At 41.8% G+C, this 27,509-nt stretch overlaps 1 protein-coding gene across 4 annotated transcripts in view; it reads left to right on the forward strand.

The window, feature by feature from the left end:
* Nbas (neuroblastoma amplified sequence) overlaps positions 1–27,509 on the forward strand; it is a 295,155-nt gene that overhangs the window by 180,308 nt on the left and 87,338 nt on the right. For all 4 annotated transcript variants that reach the window (XM_021178926.1, XM_029484416.1, XM_021178925.2 and 1 more), the window contains exons 41-44: positions 9,669–9,898; positions 13,931–14,041; positions 22,316–22,566; positions 23,648–23,982. In XM_021178926.1, the coding sequence (XP_021034585.1) occupies positions 9,669–9,898; positions 13,931–14,041; positions 22,316–22,566; positions 23,648–23,982 (927 nt within the window). The remainder of the gene's footprint in view (positions 1–9,668; positions 9,899–13,930; positions 14,042–22,315; positions 22,567–23,647; positions 23,983–27,509) is intronic.

Raw genomic sequence — 27,509 nt, forward strand, 5'->3', positions numbered from 1 at the left:
TCCAATAGATGACTGTGAGCATCCACTTCTGTATTTGCCAGGCACTGGCATAGCCTCACAAGAGACAGCTATATCAGGGTCCTGTCAGCAAAATCTTGCTGGCATATGCAATAGTGTCTGCATTTGGAGGCTGATTATGGGATGGATCCCCGGGTGGGGCAGTCTCTGGATGGTCTTTCCTTCTGTCTCGGCTCTGAACTTTGTCTCTTTAACTTTCTCCATGGGTGTTTTGTTCCCCATTCTAAGGAGGAATGAAGTATCCTCACTTTGATCTTCCTTCTTCTTGATTCATGTGTTTTGCAAATTGTATCTTGGGTATTCTAAGTTTCTGTGAGTGCATATCATGTGAGTTCTTTTGTGACTGGGTTACCTCACTCAGTACTTAAAGTATTCAAAGTGCTAAGTTCCAAGTGCCTCCGTAATGCTCAAGGCAGTTCTTAGCTCTAGGCCCCCATAAAAATAAAAGCAAAGTGAGACAAGGAAGGGGGAGACCATTGTATTCAGACTGATAATAGAGGTGTGACAGTCATGGTGAACCCAAGTCACGGTCACATGCTCACTTCAATGTCACTTGTGACTAACCCAGTACAACAACTTAGGATAGAAGGGTGACCTTCACTCACAGTTTTACATCCATCGTTGATATGTGTCAGGTATAAAACAACCAAAATGTCAAGGCAGTTATGAGTGTGTGGCAGAGGCTGGGCCCCTCATGGAAATGAGGGTGTGGCCATGATATAGAATCCCCCCCTCCTCCTTTATTCAACTTGGCCTTATAACCTATGATACAATACCAGCCACGTTCAGAGCAGGCCACTCAGTTAATGCCTACTGTAAACTCAGATGCGCTCAGAGGAATGACTGATTAATCTCCTGAGAACTTCAGCTTCCATATTTAATCAAGATGACAATGAAAATTAACCATCACAACCATGGCAACATCCTACTACATGCATAGTTCTGTACTGTACTTTCCTTGAATTTAAAAGAGTACAAAGCTCTCAGCCCACTCATCACTAAATGTACCTGTTACACATTCACTCAGTCCTTTCCCACTGGATTGAAACAAGGAAGATACCTGACATCAGCGAGCTATAAATGTTCTTCTCATCTGCTTAAGGAGGCTGTACAAGGTAGCTGAAAAGATGGCCCAGGGGTTAAGAGCATACACTGTTTTTGCTGAGGACCTGAGGTGACCCAACATCTGCATCAGAAAGCTCTCAATCATTTGTAACTCCATTTCTAACAGATCCAATGCCTTCTTTTGGCAGTTGTAGGCACATGTAATCCTGTGTACATCCCTGTGTGTAGAGACACATATATACATAATTTAAAAATAAATCATTAAAAAGGAGAAGAAAGGATATGTTGTGTGACCTGTGGTATGTAGGAACAGAAAGTTTGCGTGCAGGGCTGTGAACAACTGCTCCCTAGTCTCAATACAGCTACTGTAATCAGTAGCTCACATCAACATCAGTTCTGTGCACTGGGTGCATACAAGACCAGTTCTGTCAACAGTCAGGAAATGGGGAGGAGCTCTTGGGGCCCTTACCTCTGAACGATTCTTTATCAGTAGATTCTAGAAGAGAGTCACTGTCTTTAGTTGTGTACATTATGCTGGCCTTCTGTGCTTCAACTAATAACTCTAAACCCACTGCCACACGAATGACATCACGTCCAAATACAAAACAGTGACTTGTAAGGGCGATCATGGGGAGGGGGAAGTGCTGACATAGGAGGGAGTTAGGGAGGTCAGAGTGGTCATTCTATAAAATTGTAAAAAGTTAAAAGAAAACTGGTTATAGGATGGGTGCATGAGGTGTGGGTCAGAGTACTGAATGCAACAGACAAGAGCGCCAAGGATCCAGTATATACTCTAAGTTACAGCTTTTAGAAGCCAGAAACCTTGCAACAGAGCCACACATGGTCTGTTCTTAGTTTCAAAAACATCTCTAATGAATTCTTTAGAGGGAAATTGTGATAAAAGTTATAGGTGTTATTTCCTCTGTCCTGAAGGCAAAAGTTGTCAGCAAGCAGAGTTCCTGAAGGGGTAGTAAGTATAGAAAACTGTTAGGTTCATTTACCCCTCTTTCACATCTGTCCCCCGCCATGCCCTTCTTCAGGACTGCTCACCATCTTGCCCGAGCAGTTTCCTGTAGCATTGCCCATCTGTGCAGGACCCCCTCACACAGTTACCCTAGGCTTGCCCCTTCATGTTGTGCACACTCTATTTTTAGAAATTTTATACTAGGTAATGAGGTATTTGAAGGCATGGTCTGTTGTGTTTATTAGATTTCCCAGTGCTCAGAGCCAATCCTGGGACACGAAGAGGTAATAAACAAGTGTTTCTTGGGAATATGGTTGGAAACTCATAATTCTACACTATCCCTTGGAAGATTGAGCTATGTGCGTTTTTAGTGGCTGTCTCACATCTGACTACTCTGAGGCAGGCAGTATTCTGGAGCTACCAATAGTGAGCACAGTTTATAAAGCCCCTCCCCACTTAGGAACTGCACTCTCCTGGGAAATGGGTCTGTGCTGGTTCTGTTTTGCAGCTTCAGGAAAACAGCATGACCCAAAGCTACTTTTGAGGGAATTTATTTGGTTTCAGATTCCAGAGGGAGTGTTCATTATGGCAGAGGAGGTGTGGCAGCAAGAGGCCTGAGCAGGAAGGTGAGGGATCGTATCTTCCATGAGAACACAAAGCAGTGAGTGAAGTAGAAGTAAGATGAGGCTATAAACTGCTGAATACTTCCTTCAGCAAGGTTGTACCCTGTGAACATAACACAACCTCCTTAGAAATGGCCACCAGAGGACCAAGTGTTCAAACACATTCTTACGGGGGACTTTTCATTCAAACTACCACATAATACCATGAGCAAAATGTTAAGGTAAGTAATGGGAAGGAGAGTAGTGTGAATGTGTGCATGCGTGCATGCGTGTGTGTGTGTGTGTGTGTGTGTGTGTGTGTGTGTGTGTGTGTGTGTGTATGTGTGTGTGTGTTTGCATACATGAGTGTGTCATACTCAGCTGTCTCAGGAGAGGTGACAGTTGATAGGTGTTAACCTTGAGTGAAGCATGAGCATCACTGTGCAGCTACTGATAAGAAGACTATTCTGGAGAGGAGACGGCAACACCACAGTCCCAGCAGTGTCATTATTCTGCCATATATACTGTGGTATTTTATCACAAGGTATTTCGGTCGCTCTTAAAATTTTACTTTATGAAATTCACAGCATAAAAGCCTTGCCTAAGCAGAGAAGGGATGAACTGATCTGTGTCCAGATGCAGGCGTTTTAGCTGGCTAAGGGAGCGTCAGGAAGGGGAGTGACGGCAGTCAGCTCAGCGCCTTGTTCATAGGAATTGCCAGGGCATTGTAGACATGTAAAGTGAGCCTTGCAGCTACTTGTCTGCTTTAAAAATTCCAGCATATCCACCCTCTACTTGGTCCTTTGAGCAGCTCCATTGCACAGGGGACAACTCTTTGCAAAACACAACTCAAAGGACAGTGGTGAGTTGCTCAAGGTTACTTCAGTAGAAAGCGACATCCTGCCAGAGCTTTCTCTGCTCATTACGTGGGCATGCTGGCACTCTAGCTTTTTGCAAAAGAAGGAGTGTCACTTTCTTTTTGGACCTGAGTGATCTTTCTGGCATACAAGTCTAATGGAAATTCCCAGCAGGGTATTTTCATGTGCTGCTGCGTCTATAATATGAAATCTAAACCCCCGTGCATGACAGATAAACCCCCAGTGAACTAGCTGTCTCTTCCTTGTCCCTCTAGGCTCATTTCCTGACATTACCTCTTTCAGAGATTATACTAGTTCTTCTGAAATTAAAATCTTGCTGTGTGCCTCTGTGGCTATGTGGACTTAGTCCTTTCTTGTCAGCTATCTCCCTGCCACGATGAACAAATGAATCGGAGCCAAGGTCCCTTCCCTGATGCCCTTTCTGCCTCCTTCACAGAGAGTGGCCTCTTTCTCTGTCTCCCTTATTTCTTGTATGTATACTTAGGGAAAGGCTCTCTAATGATATTATAGGCAATGCCCATGTGTCTTCTCTCAATTCAATGACTGTGTCTGAGGGCAAAAATCCCATTGCTTCCTATATCCTTGGGACCTAATTCCTTGTACATACTCAGTGACTGAATTGGCATATAAATAAATTCGTTAATTGTGTCTACTGTTGTGCAGTGGGACATTAGGACACCAAGAGCTTCAGATGTGCAGATGTGAGGTCCAACCTGCACGGACTGGAGGGAGGAGGAGATGCAGGCACTGGAGCTGGGTGCACTGAGTACACAGGAGAGCTCCACAGACTAATGACTCAGGACTTGACTCTTTTCAGCATCTTCCTCTGCATCAAAGAGCACCGCTGAGTTCAGAATTAAATATGACAAACTCTTGATGAATCATCCTGGAAATTGAAATCCAAGTGGTTTCAATTTGTTGCCTCCGCACACTAACACCCAGGGAGGCACAGCTTTCACTCACTTGTCTTGCAGCTTGGCTCTGACTTCTCAATCTTTTCACTTCTCTCTTCCTGTGGCTAAGCATGCAGGCATGCTGCTGTAGATGGATGGATAGACTTTCCTGCCTGTGCTTCATGGAGGGCAGGGTTGTCCAGTGTGGGCTGGGACTCACCAAGTTCTTTAGGTGGCATTTGGAGCAGCCTTTCTCACCTCTTTTCAGTTTTATATAATGATTGGCAAATGAGTATTTAGAAAAATTATCCCCTCTTCTAACATTAGTCCTAATTTTATATCATTTTTAAAGTATAATACATAATCCATACATGGTCAAAAAGTGCAGGTGGAAAAGATGGTATACAGTAAAATCTGTTTCCATTTCTTGCCTGTCCAGCAGTATTTCACAAATATTCATATTTATTTATTTATCTGAGAGATAGGTGCAGCTTGCTTGTCCCCCCTAGCTGGGTTGATATGAAGTTCAAGGGAAAACACTTTTAAAAGTTGAAACATTTTACATTTGTAGGGTGATTGAATGTGTATCAATGAAGCACCAGAGTGATTCAGAATTAATTTGGAGTATTTTGAGAAAGGCCGTGAGCTCATGGGGCAATTTCTACCAAAATTTAAGTTGAATTTTAGAAGTAATAATAACCAGCCAAGCCCCTTAAGAAAGAAATAGAAAATAATAGTGTCAGTAAGCAAATAATCCACACAGGCAGTTACAGTCTACAGCACACCCACCCACCTTGTCTCATCCCATCTTTATGAGGAGTTTATAGAAGTTGCTTCATGTTTTAAGCCATATACTTGATGACTGAGAGAAAATGCCAGGAATCCAGGACTCTGAGGCCAATTCATTTGTTTCTCCTGCAGAAGTAATTTTGATTTTTCTTTGAAGCCTTAGTAAAAAGTTGTCTCCTTTACTTACATTTTCCACAATTATTTGAAATAATGAAAAATATCATGTCTCTAAACTCAACAGCTATTTTGATATTATATAATTCTGAATTATATCAGGAAAGATGTAGAACCTCGTTTCCATACTGGAGGGACTTGTAAGGATTTATTTTATTTTAATGATTAATTTCTATATACTCATAGGATGTTACTCTTAGGAAGGTTACCATCTGCTGAAGTCTTGTTTTTCACCTTTGTGAAACTGAGTGCTAGAAGAATCAAGATGTGAAATCAGTTCCTTTCCTCTCAGAGTTCCCAGGGCTGGTAGCCTCCGATTCTGAAGTGAGCTTCCGTCCATTCAGATGCATCCCGTAAACTGCTTATGTTTACCTCTTGGTCAACCACTAATTTTTAATTCCTTGAGAGTAAGCTCTGGGTGTAACTTGGTTTCATCACATAGTCGAGAAAGAAGTGCTTTATCAGATGAGCTTCTATGTGTAGATGGCAACCAGCATAGAGACGCACAACTGTCAAGGTGCACAGAAAAAGACTGCAGAAGGTTCAGCCCCTAAAAACCATGTGCTCCACAAACTATCTTCCAAATCTTGGGGTCAGTGGAAGAGAGGGTGGAAAGAGTGTAAGAGCTAGATGCAGTAGATGACTGTACGGAGGGACTCACAGTGGTTGGGACAGCATTCATGTGACCCATAGAAGTCCAAAGCAAACAAATTCCCTGCGTAGAAAATGAAATTGGCCATGAACTACCACCCATAGCCAAGGACTTATTGTCAACTGTTTGCTGCTGTGAAAGGAAGGGTCTATTTTCTCTAAGAGTGTAGCCCTTGATGAATTGACAAAGCTCTTGAAGACCACATATCCATGACTATTTGGATAGCAAAACTTACATTGAAAGCATGTAAAACTGGGCACAAGTTAACATAGAAACCGTGCAAAAATAGAAGGAGGTTAGGTTGGGAAGGACTTGGGGAAGAAAGATTAGATATGATCAGAACTTGTACAGAACTAATAAAAAAACTAAAAATACATCATTTGTGCTTTCCAATAAATGGAGGAAGTTGTTGACCAACAGTCTTTCATAGTGGAGAAACAGGGCATGAACTCCAAACTGCCCCTCTTCCAAGTGCAGAACTAAAATATAAACTGTGACTACTGACTTAAAGCTCAGGACAGTTTACTGTGCACCTTATTTTTGTAGAAGATTCTGTTATGTTCTAGAAGAGATGGATTTATGAATGGTCACGGTCTCCTTCCTCCAGGAGCTATAATCTAATGAGAGCAGGGAAGCATTCATTATGGACTACAGGAGTAATTACAGTAAGGATTTTGAAAATCTTTCAGCAAAATCTACATTCCTCTCTTGTTTGTTTGTGTGGTTGTTTTGTTTTGTTTTTTCCTTTGATTTTTGTTTTATCTTTGTTGTTCCTAGCTCACTCACTTCATACCATACTCAGTTTGCATACTTTCTCTTCTGTCTCTTTTAGGCAGGTAAGCTGTCTTATCATTGCTTCCACTTTACAGGCAGGAGAGGAAAGTTGTAAGTGAAGCAGCTGTCGCATGGTCATCCAGCTGCATCTCTTGCATGTCTGTGTACATCAGCGTGACAGGTGATTGTACTGAGTGAGGAAAGGAGATCAATTCGTTCTTTTGCCTTATGTGAACATGGAGTTTATATGTGTTCTTGAAACTTCCTTTAGGATACAAATTTGAGCTTATATACATATATAGTGTAATATCTATGTTTGTTACGTCTGTGTGCTTCCATTTTGGAACTTAGTTCACCACATTGCCTTTGGATTGTGTCATAAAATGTATTAGAGGAAAGAGAATCTAACTGTGGTGTTACATGATATTGAGGCTTAGGAAGCAGTATGCCACTCTTTCTGCTGGAAGTAGACACATCATACGGGAAGGTACAGAAAGAATACGTGGCCCACACTGATAGATACCACCAAACTCCACAGGGAGCTGTATGCATGACAAAAGGTTCACAGTTATATGTAAAACATTGTACATGAAAAGGAAATAACGATCAACCATCAGCTACAGCATGTTTCCCTTTTTGTCTATTTCTTTACCAGATCTATCGTGTGTGTGTGTGTGTGTGTGTGTGTGTGTGTGTGTGTGTGACCTTTCTTGTTGCTGTGACAAAAGCCCTGAAAGGAGTAATTTGAGCAGGGAAGGTTTATGTTAGCTCAGCATTTGAAGCACTGTCCCATGACTGGGAAATGGTGTTGAGAACTCGTCACTGCATCCACAGTCAGGAAGCGAGAAAGGAATGCTGGGGTTGAGCTCACTTTCTTAATACATTCAGTATGTGACTCCTAGTTCTTGGGCTGGTGCAGCTCACATTTAGGATAGGTCTTCATGCCCTAATTAACTCAAGTTAGAAACTTTCTTGTAGACTTGCCTAGAGGTGTTCCATATTGCTGACAGTTTTAACCATCCCACAGCTGATTCCCACATAACTCCGTAATAGCAGTGAGAGTTGATTTATTCATTCTGTCTTTCTTTATAGTTCTTGGCCCTAGAATGTACTTATCTAACCTTTGCTGGAGTATATCTTCATATTCCTTGGGCACTTTCTGGTGCTAGTATCTGAAGTTAGGCTGGATATTAAGTCTTCTGAGAAGACTTCTCTCACAAATGCTGTCTCTCTGAAGTGTCTCAAGCTCATCATGCCTAGCCATCTTACCTCTGCTTGCTCTGCTGTCTGTCTAGACTAGATGGACACATTCTTTTAGTGGATTGCTTAGCATATAAGTGTACAAATTATTCTCCTCCTCAAAGGTTTTACATTCTATGTAAGCTTTAATTGTGAAGGCAGTTGATTGTAAACATTGGAGGTATTTCAGATTATTTCTTAAGCAGTTTAAGTGAGGGAGAGATTTATCTGATCATGAAGTAACTTACCAAAGAGTGTCCAGGGAATTCTTTACTGGCATTGAATGCTTTCAATTGAGAAACTAAGACTAAATTGGCTGTGGTGATTAACATTAGGGAGTAGCACAGAAGCATTATATCTTTTTAAAAAATGCACCTTGAATGAATTTAAAATGGCCCTGTGGCTTCCTGTGGTAGAATTTAGTGTTGTGTTTTTCTGAGATTATGACCAAATATATTTATGTGTAGAAAAAAAATCTGTTAGGTTGACTTTTACTTAAGTCTATCTGTTGGAATCCAGCATATCTCTAATTGGCTTTTATCTATGCCTCCAGATTGTTTCATAACAGGATGAAGAGAGAGACTGGCAGGCCAGGTTTGGTTAAATAGACTCAACATTGACAAATCTCCTGTGTAGCTCAGAATAATGGGTTTTCATGTTAAAAATGCTGACAGCCTATCATCATTAGGAATGGAGTTCTGAGAACCAAATATAGAGTGTGGATTTTTTCCTCTCTAACTTACTTATTTTACAATATGTAGTATGCCTCTGAGAAATCAGGATGGAGTGAGTTAATGCCATTATTGTTTATATGATTTGTAATTCCCAAACCATGGCTGAGCTTCTCTGTTTTGCCTTATTGGCTCTCAGGCCAACTTATACATATTTATACTAAATAAATATGACTACTTAATCACTCATTCCCATGCCCTGTTGTCTGTTGGATTCTCTGTTTTGTTCTGTTTCATTAGTTTTATTGCTTTGGAAGAAGCTACCAAGAACTATTGACCCTTTGTCCCTTCGAGCCCCAAAACAAAACAAACCAAACCAGAACATTGACCTTTGCATTCTTTCTTATATGTCTAGTAGTGTCTTTGACTTTGCAATCCAGAGTGAGATTTTATTCTTGTTTTCCTAACCTATCCCCAAAGAAAGCATTCTTCTATCTCACTGTCTAACCTTGTATAGTTAAATTACTAGACTTCACTTTTCTTACTGAGAGCATCGTGGCGTGTCACAAGAATGTATCCAGAGGCCATGGAGAAGAGAATGTCTTCCCCGAGGAAATAAAGAAAAATGGCCAGCAGATTAGGACAAAATGTGATATAGGTATATGATAGCTGAAAAAGTGAAAGTATTAACTTAAACTTGTTTAGAAGTTTTTAAGATGGAAAAAAATCAAAGCAGGGTTCAGTTCAGAAAGACTGTAGGCTCGGCTCTGTGTGCTTTCTTTGAGGTGTGCAAAGTCCTACCTCCGACTTGACTTTTAGGTGGTTATGCTTAAATGTACCAAGCCGTGGAAAGTGGCATCCAGATCTACAGGAACTCTGTTCTGCTCTTTTAAATAGTTGTTCCTATATGCATACTGTACATAAAATACATTTTCTACCACTTTCACAGGCTGATCCCAAGGAATTAATCAAGATGGTTACCAGGCATGTGGCTCAACATGGGCATGAAGCCTGGCCTGAGGACCTCTTGTCACTGACCAGGCAACTGCACTACTACAACGAGCGTCTTCTGGATTTCACCCAGGCTCAGCTCCTCCAGGGCCTGCGGAAGGGCGTGGACGTGCAGAGGTTTACTGCTGATGACCAGTACAAAAGAGAAACCATCCTTGGCCTTGCAGAGTAAGGGGTCACTTTATCTCCTGAGGGGTGGATTCATAATGCAAAAGGATGAATTGAATTCATGTATTAGCATGCACAGTTGTTAGCATAGGGGTTTCTCCAGCCTTCCCAGCCTTAGTTATGAGGAATAGATGATACACAGATCCGTAGACACAGACCTAAGAGTCTGTACGTCCAGGTAGTAGCCCTGGGTGGTGGTGGGGTGGTGGTGTTGTTTGCTGTTAGCTTCTCATGTCTCTGGTAATCCAGTTCCTGAATTATGTCTTTTCTAGACATACAGGCAATGGCTTGGTGGGAAGATGATGCCTGTGATGGAACTTAAGTGAGATTTCCTCTTACTCTTGGCTGAGAATCTTACTTTTCAAAGTATATAGAGTCGATACGCCTCAGTGTGTTTAGAGCTCCAGTGCCCTCACTCTGGAAGGTCCAGTGTTGAAGGTACAGGTGCCTACATCCTAGACTCTAGAGAAGCAAGCCATTTTCTAGCCAGGGTCCTCACAGACAAGGACAAACTGCTGTTTGCCTTTCTGAGTGAACAGCAGGCCCAGTCTCAGAAGGTAGTACAACTGAAGCCCATTTGCAAGAGTGCATGTCTAGGAATGGAAGGAAGGAAGTCCCTTGCATTTTATTCCGGTATGCTCAGCTTTAGTAGTTTAGATCAAGCGAGTAGTATTTACTGTGCAGAGGATGGAGACGTGTGGTTACCATTCAGTTACTAAATAGATCGTGGTTCTAACTCCTCCATGCCACGACTGAGAACTTACCATGGAGCAGACCTGAAGAGCTCTGTGTGCTGTGCTGCAGGCTTCCTCTGAAGCCTTTCATCACAGACAGCCCTGGGACATAAAGGATTCTTAGCCGAGTTTATTAAATGAAAAGGTGCTGCTTAGAGATGGTAGGTGGCCCAAGTTTCATGGTGGTAAGATCTACAGGTTTCACCTTAACCTGAGTCTGTCACATTTTAAGGATGTCACATCTCTGTCACAATATGATGTGCCTTCTTGTACGTTGCTTCTTTTCTCAGTGAAGCACTCATGTGCCATGAAGGTTAGAATTGTAGTCTTGAAACTATGGCTGAATTGTGTGTACACTGACCTGGTTAGTTACTCATGTCTCCTGAGAAATTACCTTGAAATACCAAAAATGGTTTTGATTATAGTAATAGTATGCTATTATTAAATATTATCCTTTAAATCCTTATGAAAATGGCAAAAATGCATTAACATTCTCTGGTAACTATATTAGCCTGCATCTCTTTGCTCTCAGAGGTGTCTGGATTCTCTCTGAGGTAAGGCAGGGCATGGGGGAGTCAAAGGAAAGATAGTGTGGAAAGCCTGTGCCAGTCTCAATTAAAAAGTGGCTTTCTCTTCTATCATTTCTTCCAAAAGGTCAGCTTCCAAGTCATTAAAATCTGATTATATGGTATCCTAAGACAGTGAGTAACCCGGCTCCCTTGTTTTTGGAAGAAGAATCTGAGAAAGAAGGTTCTTAAGGAGTTGTTCCGGGCCTCACAGCCAGGAAGACTTGAGTCTGGGTTTCCTCTTCTAGATACAGTGTACTTTTCCATTGGGCATCGGTAATCCCCACTGCCATGCTGATGGCTTCTTATGCTGAATACAGTGCTGTGAGGTGTGCAGTGCCTCATTTTATTAGTTACATTTTGCTGGCGTTTTCGTCTAAGTATGCAGCTGGCATATGCTATGTGAAGTATGTCCTCAAGGACAAATATATGCTTTTGATAAATATATAATAGAGTCTTCTATATTTGGTTGTTTAGAAAAATACACCGCAGTCTTTGGATGGCTTGTTTAAAATACTTCACAGTTTCTGTGGGGATTTGAGCTTTGCTATTTCTAATTTGGTGGATATTCCAATATCTAAGGCAATATTGTAAAACAGTTTCTCCTGATTTTTGCCACTCTTATTTCCACTTATGCACAGGGTGACCCTTCTTCTTATTCATTGGATTTCATAAGTCTGTTGCACATGTCTTTTTTTTTTTTCTTTTTCTTTTGTTTTTGTTTTTTGTTTTTTCAAGACAGGGTTTCTCTGTGTAACTCTGGCTGTCCTGGAACTCACTCTGTAGACCAGGCTGGCCTCAAACTCAGAAATCTACCTGCCTCTGCCTCCCAATTGCTGGGATTAAAGGCATGTGCCACCACCCAGCTCTTTTGCATATATCTTATAGTGTATGGATGCCTTTGTGAAAACATTCTCAGAGTCAGGCATTGTAGCTTTGAAGAGGGTATAAAATAATTCTTTTCTAATACTCATCTTCATGAAGTGATAAAGATGCTAATGCAGGGCTGGAGTGGTAGCTTAGCTGGTAAGTGCTTGCCTTGTATGCTAGAGGACCTGCATTGGATTCTCTAGACCATGTAGAAAAGGCCAGACATGGTGACAGTTTCTTACAATCTCATCGATGGTGAAAAGGTAGAGACAGACAGATGTCTGGAAGCTTATGAACAGCTACCCTTAACTATGTGACAAAAATGCAGGCCAGTGAGAGACCTTGACTCAAAAGATGGAAGACACCTGGAGACTGACCTTTGAGATTGTACCTCTACTTGTAAACTGTGTATGATTATACTCTAATCTCCTTACACAAATGTACAAACACACACACGCACACGCATACGCACATACCAGTCCATATCCAGCATGTACCTCTGCTAAGCTCTCATAACTGGATGGTTCATTGGTGATGTTTCGTAGAGGCCTCTCATTTCATCGCATAGGGTCCACGCTTAATTAGTAAAATGGCTACCTACAATAACATACTGCATGGGTTAACATACAGCACTTTATTTTCTTCTGTACTTCTTCACTTCTAGGAATAGCCTTCTACTTTTAAAGAAAAACAAATAAGAATCCCAAGAGAGTGCAAAAGAAGATGGGGACAGACAGCATCGAGCAACAAAGGCAAAGGACTTGTTAAGGGTCCTGTCCAGAAAGCTTTCACAAACTCCTGGCTAAAGAAACGCATACATGCTGTGGCCCATTTCGCTAGAGATTTTAGCTGGCCATCCTCACAGTAACAGATTTCATTGCTGCTGCTGTGGTTGTCATAACGCCCTTCTAGCTAAGGATAATTCCATTTCCTACTCCTTTGCCTTCGGAAAGAAAGTAGGATTCCCGCAGTAACCTCAATGTTACTTCTCTGAACTATTCTCTTGGTATTGTTTATGAACCTTGCCCCCCATACACACACCTTGTGATTCAATTTCCTGTCTTAAACCTCCCTCCAGATCTTTGTTGGCTACAAAAAAAAAGATATAGGCTTTGAGGACTGTGTGCTTTTCCTAAGTTTGATCAGCTTGCTCCATTTATCAGAAGTCTGTCAGATTGGCATGCTGACATTTGTGCTTAGTTAAATTTCATTTATTCTTCATCCATCATTTCAAACTTAGTACTCTTAATCCTAGTTCTTAGAATATTTTGGAATTTAAAAAATCCTACCTCTGCAGTATTTAATTATTATTTTATGTCTCATTTCCTATTAGGCTGTATACTCCAGAAATATCTTTCTTATTTTTATAACTGAAACAGTACAATACCTGATAATTCAGGAAACAATATATATATATATATATATATATATATATATATATATATATATATTTTTTTTTTTTTTTTTTTTTTTTTTTTTTGGTTTACTTCCATGCTTTTCAAATATCATCTGGGGGCTATAGAATCTAAATCAGAATTCTTATTATTTTCTTTCCCCAGCAATATTGCTATTTGACTGGGTAATTCTCTCTTGGAGAAGGCCAGCCTATGCTTTGTAGGATATTCAGTATCATACCTGGCTACTGACAGGAAGCCACTGGCTGACAAGTCCCTGTAACCTGCCTTGCAGCACTGTGAATGGGAGCTGGGCAGTCCTTCCAGTGTCTTCTCAAGAGCTGACCTAGGGAGGACTGTGCTGCCATCCCTGACACAGGTCTTTGTCTGGAAGAGAATTTTCTTTGCTGATTCGGGTCATTTGTTTCTTTTCTTTCCTTTCTCTGTGCTTGGTGACCACTCCTGAAGAAGCCTTGAGGAAAATGTCTACAGCATCGCTCTTTCCCTGGCACAGCGGTACAGTATCTCACAGTGGGAAGTTTTCATGACCCACTTGGAGTTCCTGTTCAGTGAGAGTGGGTAAGTACAGCTGACGTGCATACAGTGCCCATGCCTGTCTCTGCAGGCTTTAGTTTAGAACAGTTGTGAAACCATGTAATGCCAGTGTTCCTCTTAGCTATAGCCCAGGCTGTCTTGGCACAGGCTTTCCTTTTCCAATAGCCTGTAAGTTTTATTTCTGTCAGAGCTCTGAGTTAGACACTTTACAGTACATCCATATGTTTATTGAGAATCTGTTGGCAGTGGTGTTTTAGTAGTGGAGAATATGGGTGGCTATCTTGCCACATTGGAACTTAGGCATTATATGACAATTGAATAATGGCTTAGGGTAGTATGAAAATAAAGCTTTTATGCTGTATGTAAGAAAGCCCAGTAAGGAAGGTAGAATGGTTAGCGAAGGCTTTCCCTTTGAGCTGTGCTGTGCTTTGGGGGTGGTTTGAGTAGCTCCCAAGGGTTTACTTATTGAGGTTTAATCCCACTGGAAGACCTTGAAGGGGTGGAAGTGTAACCCTGCTATGGTGTTTAGATCAGCACTGGGGAGTCCATTGGGATTGGATAAGATAGTCACATTAGAGCTTCTCCATTTGGTTTGGAGGCTGTATTAGAGGAGAAAAGACTGGAGACAGTCTGTGCTGCCATTCCTTCCTTCAACCTGAAATAGTTTGTGCAGACTTAGAGACTCAACCATGAAGAATGTCTTCAGTTTCTAGGTCTGTGATCTGAGTAAACTTTATATTATGATGCCTTCTTCTCTGAGTAGTTCAGTAGGGCAGTTCAATGTGGACTTTTCAAGCTGAGAGCTCAATATTATGTTAGGCTCAACTCTACTGGAAAGGCATTTTGTGGCAGATGATTTAGCAAGCATGGAGGGCCTTTGACTAGGAGCATGATGAGTCAGAGGACCCAGCAAAGAAGCAGTGTGAATGAGGCCACAAGTGTGTATTGCATGTGGGTAAGAAGTAGGCCATTCTGTGCTTATGATATGGCATCTTAGATTTTTATTCCTCACTGAAATGTTAACATCTACATTTATTAAATTGTACTGTGGTGATGCTATTATGGATGGTAATGATGTCCTAAATGCAGCATTTTTCAGGCTCTAGAGAGGGCCATTGGTAACTCCCTAAGAACCAGAGACTAGCTAAGCATTTGAGAGAAATAAAAGGTGAAAAAAACTGACCAAGTTTTGACTTTGGTAAGAACTCTTTGGTTGGTATGTGGAAGAAAGATAGTATGGAATCCAGCACAGTAAGGAGCTGTTACAGAAAAAGCACGGAAGACAGGTGGCCCAGCTTGGAGTAAGAATTTAAAAGTGTAGAAGAGGGAAAAGTAAGTTTCAGAAACACATGAAAACAAAATAGCCCATGTGTATACTTTGCACTATGGTTAGTAAGGATGATGTAGACACAGGAGCAGTCAGGGGATAGGTCTGTGGGCCCACGCGTTGCAGGGCAGCACCCCTGAGTGAACCAGGGAACTCTACGAAGGTCTAGCTGAATGGAGAAGTGACTTGCAGCTGAAGAGTGAGGGTGAAGGGTAAGGTGGCTGCCGAAGCTTGACACAAGCTGGAATAATTTGAAAGGAGGGAACTGAAACTCAGAAAATGCCTCCATAGGGTCTGGCTCTAGGGCATTTTCTTAATTAGTGATCGGTGCTCGAAGGCCCAGCCCACTGTGCATGGTGCTACCCTTGGGCTGGTGGTCCTGTATTCTATAAAAAAGCAGGCTGAGCATACAAACCACAAGGAGCAGGCTAGTAAGCAGCAGTTGTCCATGGCCTCTGCATCAGCTCCTGCCTCCATGTGCCTGCTCTGTTTGAGTGTCTGCCCTCATTGTGTTTGATAATGAACTGTTATGTGGAACTGTGAGTGAAACAATCCCTTTCCTTCCCAAGTTGCCTTTGGTCATAGTGTTTCATGACAGCAATAGGAATGTTAACTAATACAGACAGACAGACAGACAGACAGACAGACAGACGGTGAGGGTCTTGGTAGAGAATAAGTATCTAGCAAAATGTACAAGAGGAGGAGGAACGAGGCATGAAAACATGTTCTTGTCCTCACGAAGCCATGTCTGCAGTGTTCCAGGAAGGGGAAGGGGAGCTGATGGGTAAATCTTGTTTAAGGGGCCTAAAGGTCCTCATGACCTAGCGTGTTTAACTTTTCTTAATCATTGAAATGGCAACATCTTCATTTGAGCTTTTATCAGATTGTTCCATGATGATGGTGTTATGGACAGTAAATATTGTCCTGAATTCGCCAATTCTCAGGCACAGTAATATGTTCAAGTAAATATTTTCTGTGATTTGTCTGGTGCTTAAAAATATACCATAGCATTTTTAGTACGTGTCTTCTATTTCATTAAATGATACATAAGGGATTTTGTCTGTACAAACAGGATGAGTCTTTGGTCTCTGAATATATTACAAATTATCAGGCAATCGAGGAGCATGCAAGGCTGTTCCTGCTATGTCATTATACCTGAGAGCAGAGTGATTATGCAGACTCATAGCAATTACAAAGCAGGAAATTGTTACCTCTTGGCATCGTTACTTGTGAGTGGTAAGGCACTTAATACTGATTTACCAAGTGCTGTTTGGGACTTTGTTCCTTTCTTAGAAGGCAGCACTTTGCCTGACTACTTAATCAAACACACTAACTGGTTATTAGAATTAAGCCTTGTAAATACTGTCAAAGTTGCCCAACATTTTATAAGTAAAGCCAATGCCATTGGGAAGTTAACCACTAGAATAACAGAAATGCTCTTCTTTTCTTCAGGGTATTTATTGTCTTGGTGTTCCTTAAAATAGTGTCCCTGGTCCACCCAGGAAGTTCCTTTCCACCCCGGTCCTTTGCTTTCATGTGGGTGATTTTGACCTGCAGCACCACCTTGATAGACAGGTACAAGTTGGGCAGCCTTAGGCAGCAGATGTCGTCCCTCAGATCCAGATGGCTGGACCAGTTCTGTGTGTGTAATGATATCTGTGTGTCCTTGAACTAGATGCTCCTCTTCTCTGGAGCTTCTTCTTGACAGTTAGAAGCAAAGAGTAGTACAATGTAGGTGATTAAGTGGTAGGAAGCTAACCCACTCTGGTACGTGACCACTCCCTAACGTGTGAAGCTTGCTTCTGTTGGCTGGCCCTCCTAAGTATCCACACTTCAATCTCCTTCCTCCTTACATCTCCCTTTTCTCTTTCTTTTTTCTTCCTCTTACTGGGTTTAAAGAAAAGATTGATTTTGCCATTTTCCCTGTTACAAGTACATAGACTCACAGCCCCCACCCCCAGTAGACTGTAATTCTCCCAGTCCCTTAGTTCTTCTGTGGTACCCCTTCAACCTGCAGGGCTGTGAGCCTGAGAGCCAGAACTGTAAGGCCCAAGTAGCTGGTTTACTATTGTGGTCATTCCTACGTTTTCTTCCCTGGAAAATTACTTACACAATTTTTAAATGCCATGAAATTAGAGATTTATACAGAGTATCTGTCTTATAGAGAATGTTTTGAAAGTGCCTGTTACTGTTGTTTCTTACTCTACATTTACCAAATTCATCATATGACCTCTGCAGTACATCTGAGCAATTACTCTTCAAGTCCGTGTGGTTATCAGTCATTGATGAGGGTAATGGTGATCCATTACATGATGACTGTTTAATGGGTGATGCCTGTGACTGTATCTGTGCTATGGTATTTCTGGCAATATTGTTAATGATGCAAATAGTATGTAGTTGAATAAACCTGTCAAAATTGACCTATCACTGTCAAAAACTTAAGGAGGTTTGTCCTTGGGAGGGAGATAAAATTTCCACATGGGCTTCAAGATTGCTAGTGTATTTACATAATAAACACCTGATGAAGGAGCCGAGTGTCATTGCTACAAAAAGAAACTCTCAAGATACTCATGATAAGTCATTCACCAACTGTCTCCCTAGGTAATGTAGAAAAATTAGTCTTCCCTGAGGCACTCTTGTGCTAGATAACTTAGTTTGACCCCCTTCCCAGGTATGGCTGTGATTCAGAGGGTGTATGGGTCATTTTACAGTTGCCAGTGCTGAAGCCACTCATCCATTGGAGTCACTCACTGGGATTTGTGACTCTTCATGCTTTGGGGATTAGTCTCTAGGGAAAGTCACTGTGTCTCAGCTGGGCCCAGTACAATCTTTGATGGACACAGTAGTTTACTTCTGGAAGCGCTAACTTGGGACCAGCTCCTACCTCTTTCCAGTTAGCCTAGTGACTTCTTTCAGGAAATAGACACAAGACCATCTTCAGAGAGGAGTTGTCAGAGCTGAAGCACTGCTGGCTTGCCTGTAAGTCATGTCCCCATCCCTTTCCCCTCTGTGTGCTGCCTCTTGCCTCTCCAACAGCCCTCTTTGTCTCTACCATTCTCATTCCTCCTTCCTCTTCTCTTGTTTGTATCCTTTGGTCAGCTAATGGAATTATATTACCACGCAGTCTCAGACTGAATAAAGAAAAATGTATTGAAATAATTTTTTTTCTTGTACAAATAAAAGTCCCTTTAGTACATGCAGTTTTGAATCATTTTCAGGTTATTGACAACTTGAAGGCATTATAGAACACTTTAATCATAGGATTAGTTATAATAATTCATTCCTTGGACATTAAGTACAGCCAGTGCCTTCCAATAGTTAGCCGTTGAAAGTTAAGTAGGCAACCCTTGGCGCATGAGTTGCTTCACAGCTGCACCTTAGTCCAGGAAAGAAGCACTGAAACCCTTTCCAAGGGAATTATCAGTTAGATGAGAAAAGGCTACTAAGGCTTCACAGTATTTTGTTGGCTTCCTTGAGTTTTGAATTCCTTTAGAATTGTTTTCTAAGCAAAGATTTAATTTCTTGTTCCAAAGAGGATAAGTTTGTTTCAATGAAAGCTTTTAAGATAGGCTATTGATTACTGGCATCTTGGAAGATCTTAGCACACTGTAATTTACTGGAGAGCAGTGCTTGGGTCTTTATCGTGTGTCAGTAAAGGTATTTCAGGATCTGTCCTGACAAGATAATTAGCTGAAATTGTACACGAGACAAACTGAATTTTCAGTATAGAATTTGAGTGGGTGAGAAGTCATGTTAAGAAGGACTAGATTCAGAACGAAGTCAAACAGAAGCTAAGTGAACTGTTATGGAGCCAATGTCATTTTGTGGATGGCTTTACCCTGAACACAGTTTATTAGAGGGTTTAGGGTGCGACGTGACAGGAGGACTCTTAGGATGTTGCTGCTAGGAGGAAGATGGGCTGCTGTTTGTGAGACAGCTGTTATTGTGGGTGCTGGTCTCCAGACAGCACAGTTGCTCTGTGAAATAGTGAGTAAACCCAGTCCGAGGCTAGACAGGCCACAGTAGCTCTTTCTCATCCACATCTAGATAATTGCCCAGCTTTAAGTCACTTGCATAGAAACAACATAATGCATACCAAGTTGTTCCTTCCAGTCCTCCGTAGCCTCTCAGTCCACACTACTGTCAGTGCAGATCATCTGAGTGGGGTCACACAGTTTACTGTTTTCTTCCTCACTGCATCATTTTCAGACCTTATCCCCAACACATACACACACTTTATAGTTCATTAATTATTTTATTTATTTACACCAAATATTTCCCCCATTTCCTCCCTTGCAGAGTTGTTTCTTCCATCTCCCCCTCACCTTTGGGTCTGAAGGGTGCTCCATCAGATATCCCTGATCCTGGGGCATCAAGTCTGTCCAGGATTAGGCTCATCTTCTCCCACTGAGGCCAGACAAGCAGCCCACTGCTACATATGTTCCAGGGGCCTTGTACCAACCTGTGTATTCTCTTTGGTGGGTGGCTCAGTCTCTGGGAGCTTTATGGGGTCTGGATGGGTTGATGTTGTTGGTCTTCCTATAGGGTTGCCATCCTCATCAGCTCTTTCAGTCCTTCCCCTAACTCTTCCATATGTGTCCCTAAACTCAGTCCAATGGTTGGCTGTAAGTATCTGCATCTGTCTCAGTCAGCAGCTGGTAAAGTGTCTAATAAGCCATGCTAGACTCCTGTCTGTAAGCACATCATAGTATTAGTAATAGTGTCAGGGACTGGTGCCTGATCATGGGATAGATCCCAAGTAGGACCATTTATTAGTGGTCTCTGCTTGAGTTTTGTTACTGTATTTCTTTTAGGCAGGAGTAATTTTGGGTCGAAAGTTTTGTACATGGGTTTGTGTCCCCATCTCTCAACTGGGGGTCCTGCCTGGCTATAGGAGGTGATCTCTTCAGGTTCCGTATCCCCACATGTTAAGCATTTTGGCTAAGGTCACCTGCACTGAGTCCTGGAAGCCTCTCTCATCTCAGGTCTCTCAGACTTCCTAGAAGTCCTCTCTACCCCACCCCCAAACCCCAACCTCCACCAGCTACATATTTCCATTCATTCTCTTGACCTTCTGGGCCTCTCTCCTGCCTCTCCCCATACCTGATTTTGCCCCACCCCCACCCCACTCCCTACCCTCTGCCCTCTTCCCTCTTCCACCCAGATCCCTGCCTCCCTCTCTGTCACATGACTATTTTGCGCTCCCTTTTAAGTGGAACCGAAGCATCCTCATTTGAACCTTCCTTCTTGCTTAACTTCTTTGGGTCTGTTTATCATGGTTATTCTATACTTTATGACTAAAATTTACTTATCAGTGAGTACAGACCATGCCTGTCCTTTGGGGTCTGGTTACTTCACTCAGTATGATATTTTCTAGTTCTACTGATTTGCCTGCAAAATCATGAAGTCCTTTTTAAAAATAGTTAAATAGTATTTTGTCGTGTAAATGAACCATATTTTCTGAATTCATTTTTCAGTTGAGGAATATCTGGGTTGCTTCCATTTTCTACCTAGGGCAGAATAAGGCTGCTGTGAACACAGTAAAGCACTTGACCTTGTGGTATGGTGGAGCATCTTTTGGGTGTATGCCCAGGAGCAATATAGCTAGTCCTTCAGGTAGAACTATTTCTAACTTTCTGAGGAACTGTCAGATTGATTTCCAGAGTGGTTGTACCAGTTTGCAATCCCATCAGCAATGGAGGAGTGGTTCCCTTTCTTTACATCCTCGCCAGCATGTGCTGTCACTTGAGTTTTTGATCTTTGCCATTCTGACTGGTAGAAGATGGAATCTCACTCCCTTTTTACCTTAAGAAGAAACATGAAAAGTTTGCTCTCACTTTCCCACGTGACTACTCAGTTTCACCTGAGTATTTTGGGGAGCTCTAGAAACAGCATTTCTGATGTATTGGGCTGCCTAAAGGACCTTACCATTGGAGAATGGTGTCTCGTCTTGTCTGTGGCCCTGGGATTGTACAAGAGGCTACTGTGTAGGGAAAAAACAAAAGATCAAAAGATCAAATAAAGCTGCCTTGTCTCTCCAGATAAATAAAATTCAGGGAAGCCAATTGGGCAGATAGAATACCATGAACTTTTTTTTCCTCCGAATATTAGTCTTAAATAACTCCCTTTAAAGTTTATATTAGAATTTGAGTTAGTATGAAAGGATACTTAAATTAGTATGAAATTAAATATTAAGATGGATCTTTTATTCAATAAGCAGTCTTATAGATAGTTTTGAAAGCAAAATTATTTCCTTCCTGTATTAATCCTACTTGAATCTGGCATAAAGTTGATGTTTACCGAACATTAATTCAACACTCTCAGATGGAAGATATGCCTAGATGGTGGGTGTTATTCTTCCCCTTCAGTTTCTTTCCTCCTTTTAAATTTGCATTTTTATTTACTTGTGTATTTGTGTGTGTTCCCCCAAATGTGTGTGGACATCACAAATAATTTAGAATAAATGCCTCATATTTTATGGCCTAACTGCCAAGAATGGTGGTTCTGGAACTACAGGAATGCCTTTCTTGGGCCTGCTGTGGTGGTTCCTCTGGTGACATGTGAAAGCCACGTAGTAGGAGGGCATCCTGCTTCTTGTTCATTTCTCTTTATCTACACTGCATAAGTCTTGTGGCTACTTAGAAAAGCCTCATTAGAAGTGTCCTCTCTGGGCCAGCAAGACAGCTCAGTGGGAACAAGAATCTCCCAACCCTGATGGCCTGAATTGTATCCCAGGATGCATGCTGAAGGAAAGAACTGACTCGCAAATGCTGTCCCTTGACCCCCACCTTCTCATGGCGTCATGCTTATTATGTTTGCCCCTCCACATCGCACACGTGTACATACACACACACACACACACACACACACACACACACACACTAATAAATAATCCTGTCTGCCAGGGATTAAAGATAATGTTTATTTAAAGAATAGTATTGTAACGTAGACTGTTTGATTCTTGATTTCAGTTTGTCCACAGGAGAAATTGAAAAGCGAGCCCAAACCCTTCACCTCTTTGACACTTTGAAGACAGATCCTGAGTCCTTTCATAAACACATGGTCAAGTATATCTATCCCACCATTGAGGGTCTTGACCATGAAAGGCTGCTGTATTATTTCACTCTCCTGGAAAGCTGTGGTTGTGCCAACTTTGAGACAACTGCTATTAAACCAGAAATCCACATTCGCCTGCTGAAGAAATTTAAAGTCGTTGCATCAGGTAGGACACCATGTTCTTGCTGGCCGACCTTTCTTCCAAATGAAATCTAGGGATTAATTTTCTACACACAGCCAGCTGTGCTCATATATCATTCTTGATATATTAAGACCACAGATTTCTGAAGGTGATTGACTTTAGTTAGTATCTTCCAGCTCCTTTACCTGCAGTTGGAGAATTCAGCATTAGGGAAAGACAGAAATCTTCTGAAATTCCCTGTTGACTTTAGGTAGAGCTGCTGCAGACAGCCCTCTCTTGTCATCTTCTGTATTTAATTAACCATGTGATATGATTGGGCCGCTACTCTTAGGAAGTTTGGCAAACTTTCCCTTCAGTGGAACCATTTATTTAAACTACTTATGGGGTTTGTGGAGCTGAAGGGGCAGCTCAGCAGTTAAGAGCACTCCCTGCTCTTGCTGCAGTCCTAGGTTGATTCCCAGCACCCTAATATGGCAGCTCACAATTCCATGGAACTCTAGTTCCAGGGGACCTGACACCCCATCCTGACTTCCTACACATGTAGTGCACAGATAAAGATGCAGGCACTCATGCATACAAATAAAATAAATAAAATCTTAAATATACATTTTATATTTGTGATATATAATATTCATGGGACATGTAAAAGAACCTTTACATCATAATGAATTTTTGGAATATTTAAAGGTGGTGTTCTTGTGTTTATAACTGAAATATTAAATGTGTTAATAATCCTTAAGTCGCTTTGTGGTGCCTGACTTTATGTGTAAGAGTGCCCTTTAGGTCATGAGATGTTCTGATAGCTGTCTTCTAGTAGCTGGTGGCAAATGAGCAGCTCAGCAACTCTACTGATGGAAGACAGTGTAGGTGCTGCAGGGCATGAGCTGCAGAGGCAGGAGGACAGTGACTCATGAGGGGATGGAGAAGGACACTGGGGCTTCCTGAGTTGAATGATGTGGGATTGCACAGCTCGGGTCCTGCCTGAAGCTCTCGGGGTAAACTGCTGCCTTTTCTTCCAGCCATTCATAAGGCTTGTGTGTGTGTGAGGTACCTGTGTGTTCCCATTATGGTCAGCCACTTCCTTGCTTTCTTTCCCTTCCAATAGGTCTTAATTATAAGAAGCTGACCGATAAAAGTGAGGATGCGCTGGAAGCCCTGGAGCCTGTGCTCACGAGTCAGAATATCTTATCTATTTCCAAACTCGCTCCCAGAATCCCTGGGAAACATGGGCAGATGCTTTCCCCCAGCTCTCTGTACACTGTCTGGTTGCAGAAGTTGTTCTGGGCTGGAGATCCCCACCTCATCAAGCAGGCTCCGGAGTCTTCTGCAGAGTGGCTTCATGCCTGTGATGTCTGCCTGAAGTACTTCGATCGACTCTGTCCGGATGACCTCATCGCTGTGATGGATGCAATTACATTTTCTCCAAAAGCTGTGTCCAAGGTAACTAAAGAAGTTGTTCAAGTTAGATGAGAGTACTCTGAAAAAAAATGAAAATTACGCTGGCATTCCAAAGATTTATTTTTATTTTTTTCCTTGAATTAAAACATACGTCTAAGGTTTTCTAAAGCTTTAGGCTTTCATGAGAAGACTTGACTCTCTTTCTTGCTGAGCTTAATTGAGAAATCACTTTCTCCTGTTACATATAAAGAAATAATTAATACCAGAGATACCCAGTCTAATTTATACGTATATTTTAGCCTGTTAAATTTCTCATTGCTATGCCTTAGTAAATGCATCATCCTTTATTTTAAATTGTGAAAAGTGAGGGAGACCATTGTCCAATTGTCCATCCTTGGTATAATTTTACTCAGGTCCAGCCTGACACCTTCCCCAACTCTGGTTGAGCCCTTAGGATTTTTTACATGAATGTGGCACAGGGTAGAATGTGGCGGTAGGATGTCTCTGGGATTGCATGCCGTACTTCCCAGTGATCTGTGTTTAGATCTGAGCCCTCTGATCTCATTCTAAGACCTGCTCTCCACATCTCATCTATAGGCACTAAGTCAAAGTCTTTATGTAGGGTGCTCTCTCCTTTTTGCCCCCTGACTCAGATAAGCCTGCTAGGCAAATGTGTGCTCACTGCTTGGGCCAGGGCATTGTGTCTCTTGGAATAGCTTTGAGCCTCTGCCTTTGGAATTACTGTTTAACCCCTGTCTGCCACAGCTGCTGCTGCTCTTTTCTTCCTCCAAGACAGCAAGTGTATGCGGAAGCATTTGTTGCAATTATTATGTTGCTAGTACTGGATAGTTGCAAAGTCTTGCAAAGCATTCCTTTGGAGTTTGGCACAGGGGATCCCTAGATTTTAGTTGCTCACTGGACTCTGAGTTGTGGTAACCGAGAACCTTTTCATCTTGATTAATAAAATCCCGCTCATTTGAATGATAACTTGATTTTTAAGTTTTAAAATGAAGATAGTCATTGTTTTAAGGAAGAAAATAGGGATGATTATAAAGAAAGGTAGCAAGATGTTTCTAAGAGCAGCCTACGTTTGGACTCATATGACTCTGGCGGGTCACTTTTCAGCTGTGCGAATCCATTGGACGTTGCCTCTTCCAGAGGAGGCTAAGGATGAGGAATCTATGAGGAAGATATTCTCATTACCAGAGGCAAAACAGAGCTGGTAAGGAGCAGCCACAGTTTGAGTTGAAGGAAGCCACATGTGTCCTTTCCAGGCCAGCATCCTTTACCACCTGTAGGAATTCACAGGGACACAAATCAAGGAGCACTGGGACCAGAGTGCCTGCAGAGAGCAGCCCTAAGCAGCCTGGAATGGGTCATGGCCACTGCAGGGCTGAGGTCAAATGAAGTAGGTGGTGAGTGTGTAATGCGTAGGAAGTGACCAATCCACCCAGGAGTCTAAAGTAAAAAAAAAAAAAAAAAAGACTCATGAGTTAGAGCTGAGCACTGCTGAAGGAGTAGGCAAAGACTAGGCAAGAAGAGAGAAGGACCCTCTTTTCAATGCAGTGTCCTCAAGCTGTAGGCTGTTTTGAATATCTGTGTTCCACTTGCTGTGTGATAAGTGGGAGTTTGCTTGTGGCGGTTAGACCAGGCAGGCAGTGCTGTACCTTCTTCAATTGTGATCTGTTCATGTGGAAACTTGAGCTGCATCTAGACCTCAATTATTCTGTGATATCGTAAGCTTCAGAATTTTAAATTATCCTGTATGTTCATCATCTAATCCAATCTTAGTTCTAAGCCTTCAAGACGTCTGTGAAACATTTGAGAGGTGTGTGTGTGTGTGTGTGTGTATGTATGTGTTTATGACTCAGTGAAGATTCAGTCAGTTACTGGGTTGCTCCTTTAGCTCAGGTGCTATAGACCAGGCACAGCATTTCTTTTCCATAGAACGTTCTCAAGAGTGAGTTTTCTAGTGCACCAGGAGAATTATAAAATAAAATAATTACCTTTAAAACTCGGTTGTAAAACTTTAAATTGTTCCTCCATTTTAATATTTCGCTTTTCACTTCCTGGTTAGATTAAAGCAGAAATGTATTACATTTAGGTAAAAATGCATATTTGAAACCAAGTACTGAGAGAGAGGGGAGGGAATGAATTATGAGACACAAGCCCACATGTTAGAGGACACATTTGGAAGAGGGAATACAACTGGATTTGTTCAAAATTTCAAAACACCAGATGTTCCCACAGCTTGTACATGGTGCTGAAAATGTAAAGTGAGTATGTGTTATTCATACACAGTGTGCAGTTTTCAGGAGTGTGCCCACATTTAATTCAGAACCAAATTTTTAGAAAGAATGCGTAAGCGTTTTCTAGAGTGCCTGGGAAAACAGTCAGCAATTGTTCAGATACTAAAATTCGGATAGGAATTTCCTGAAGTCTGCATCAAGGGCTGAATCCACAAGAACGTGCCAGAGATGGTTTTCTGTACTTGTAGTGACAGTTGTTTAATTAACATTTACATTATCAGAATTCTTAGATGTTCTGGGGAAAATGTTCACCAAATAGCAGTGTCATATGGAGTGGCTAATCATTGCTGACATTGGAGGTGATGGCTATGCTGAGGGGGAAAAGGATAGAAATGTGTATCTGCTGCATCCTGTATTGCTGAGGTGGCTAGAGTGGCTCCTACCCTGTTAATTTTATCAATTAAAAGGACAGCAAGTGAAGGTAGGTAACACTGTTCCAGGGAAACGAGAGCAAACCCACCCCAGATAGAAAACAAAGCCATCAACAGCAAGTAAGGTTAGCTCAAAAGCCAGATTTGGTAATCCAGTGAGTTTATTAGGGTTCCTTATAGAACTGTAGGTGAGTGGGCAGTTAAAAGAGTGTGGGTGAGGGTAATTTACAGTAGTGTGAGTGAGAGAGTCACTTACAAGAGCATGGATGACTCAAATGTGGCTGTATCAACATGAACACCCTCCCCCATCCTGGGCCACCGCTGCCCACAGTCTGCACTGTGGGGCTCTGTGTCTCACTGATTCGTCAGGCTGTGGCGGGCCATTCCAGGCAGCTAGGTCTCCTCAGCTGCTGCACTTAGACTGTTGCTCTGACTGTGGTACATAAAGAAAAGCCAGCCTGACACAGATGGGGAGGAGGGAAGGAAGAGGATGTTGCTGTAGCCACTACTTTGGAAAGTATTTTGACACTAAATTCGAGCATGAATTGTTCAAATATTAGGTCCAGTGAAGACACTAAAAAACGTTTAATTGTGTTAGGCATTTAGGAATGTTGGTACACTGGATATACAGATCATTCCGATGCTGAGACAGGGCATCCTTTAATGTCATAGTTCCATGTACTAGTATAAATACGCACTAGTCTTTCATCGAGGAAAGTTTGATTTTTTTCCCCCAGATATTGTCAGGCTGAGTTGTAGATGTAGGTTTCCTTTTAAAAATTTAAACTTTATCATTGAACACAAATATTACTTTTTTCTTTAAGGGGCATGCTTTATCGGTTTAAAGAAAATATTGACCAATGCTCAGGTCTGAATAGATCAGTGCTGT

The sequence above is a fragment of the Mus caroli genome, chromosome 12 (assembly GCF_900094665.2).
Source record: "Mus caroli chromosome 12, CAROLI_EIJ_v1.1, whole genome shotgun sequence".
In the NCBI taxonomy this organism is placed as follows: Eukaryota; Metazoa; Chordata; class Mammalia; order Rodentia; family Muridae; genus Mus; species Mus caroli.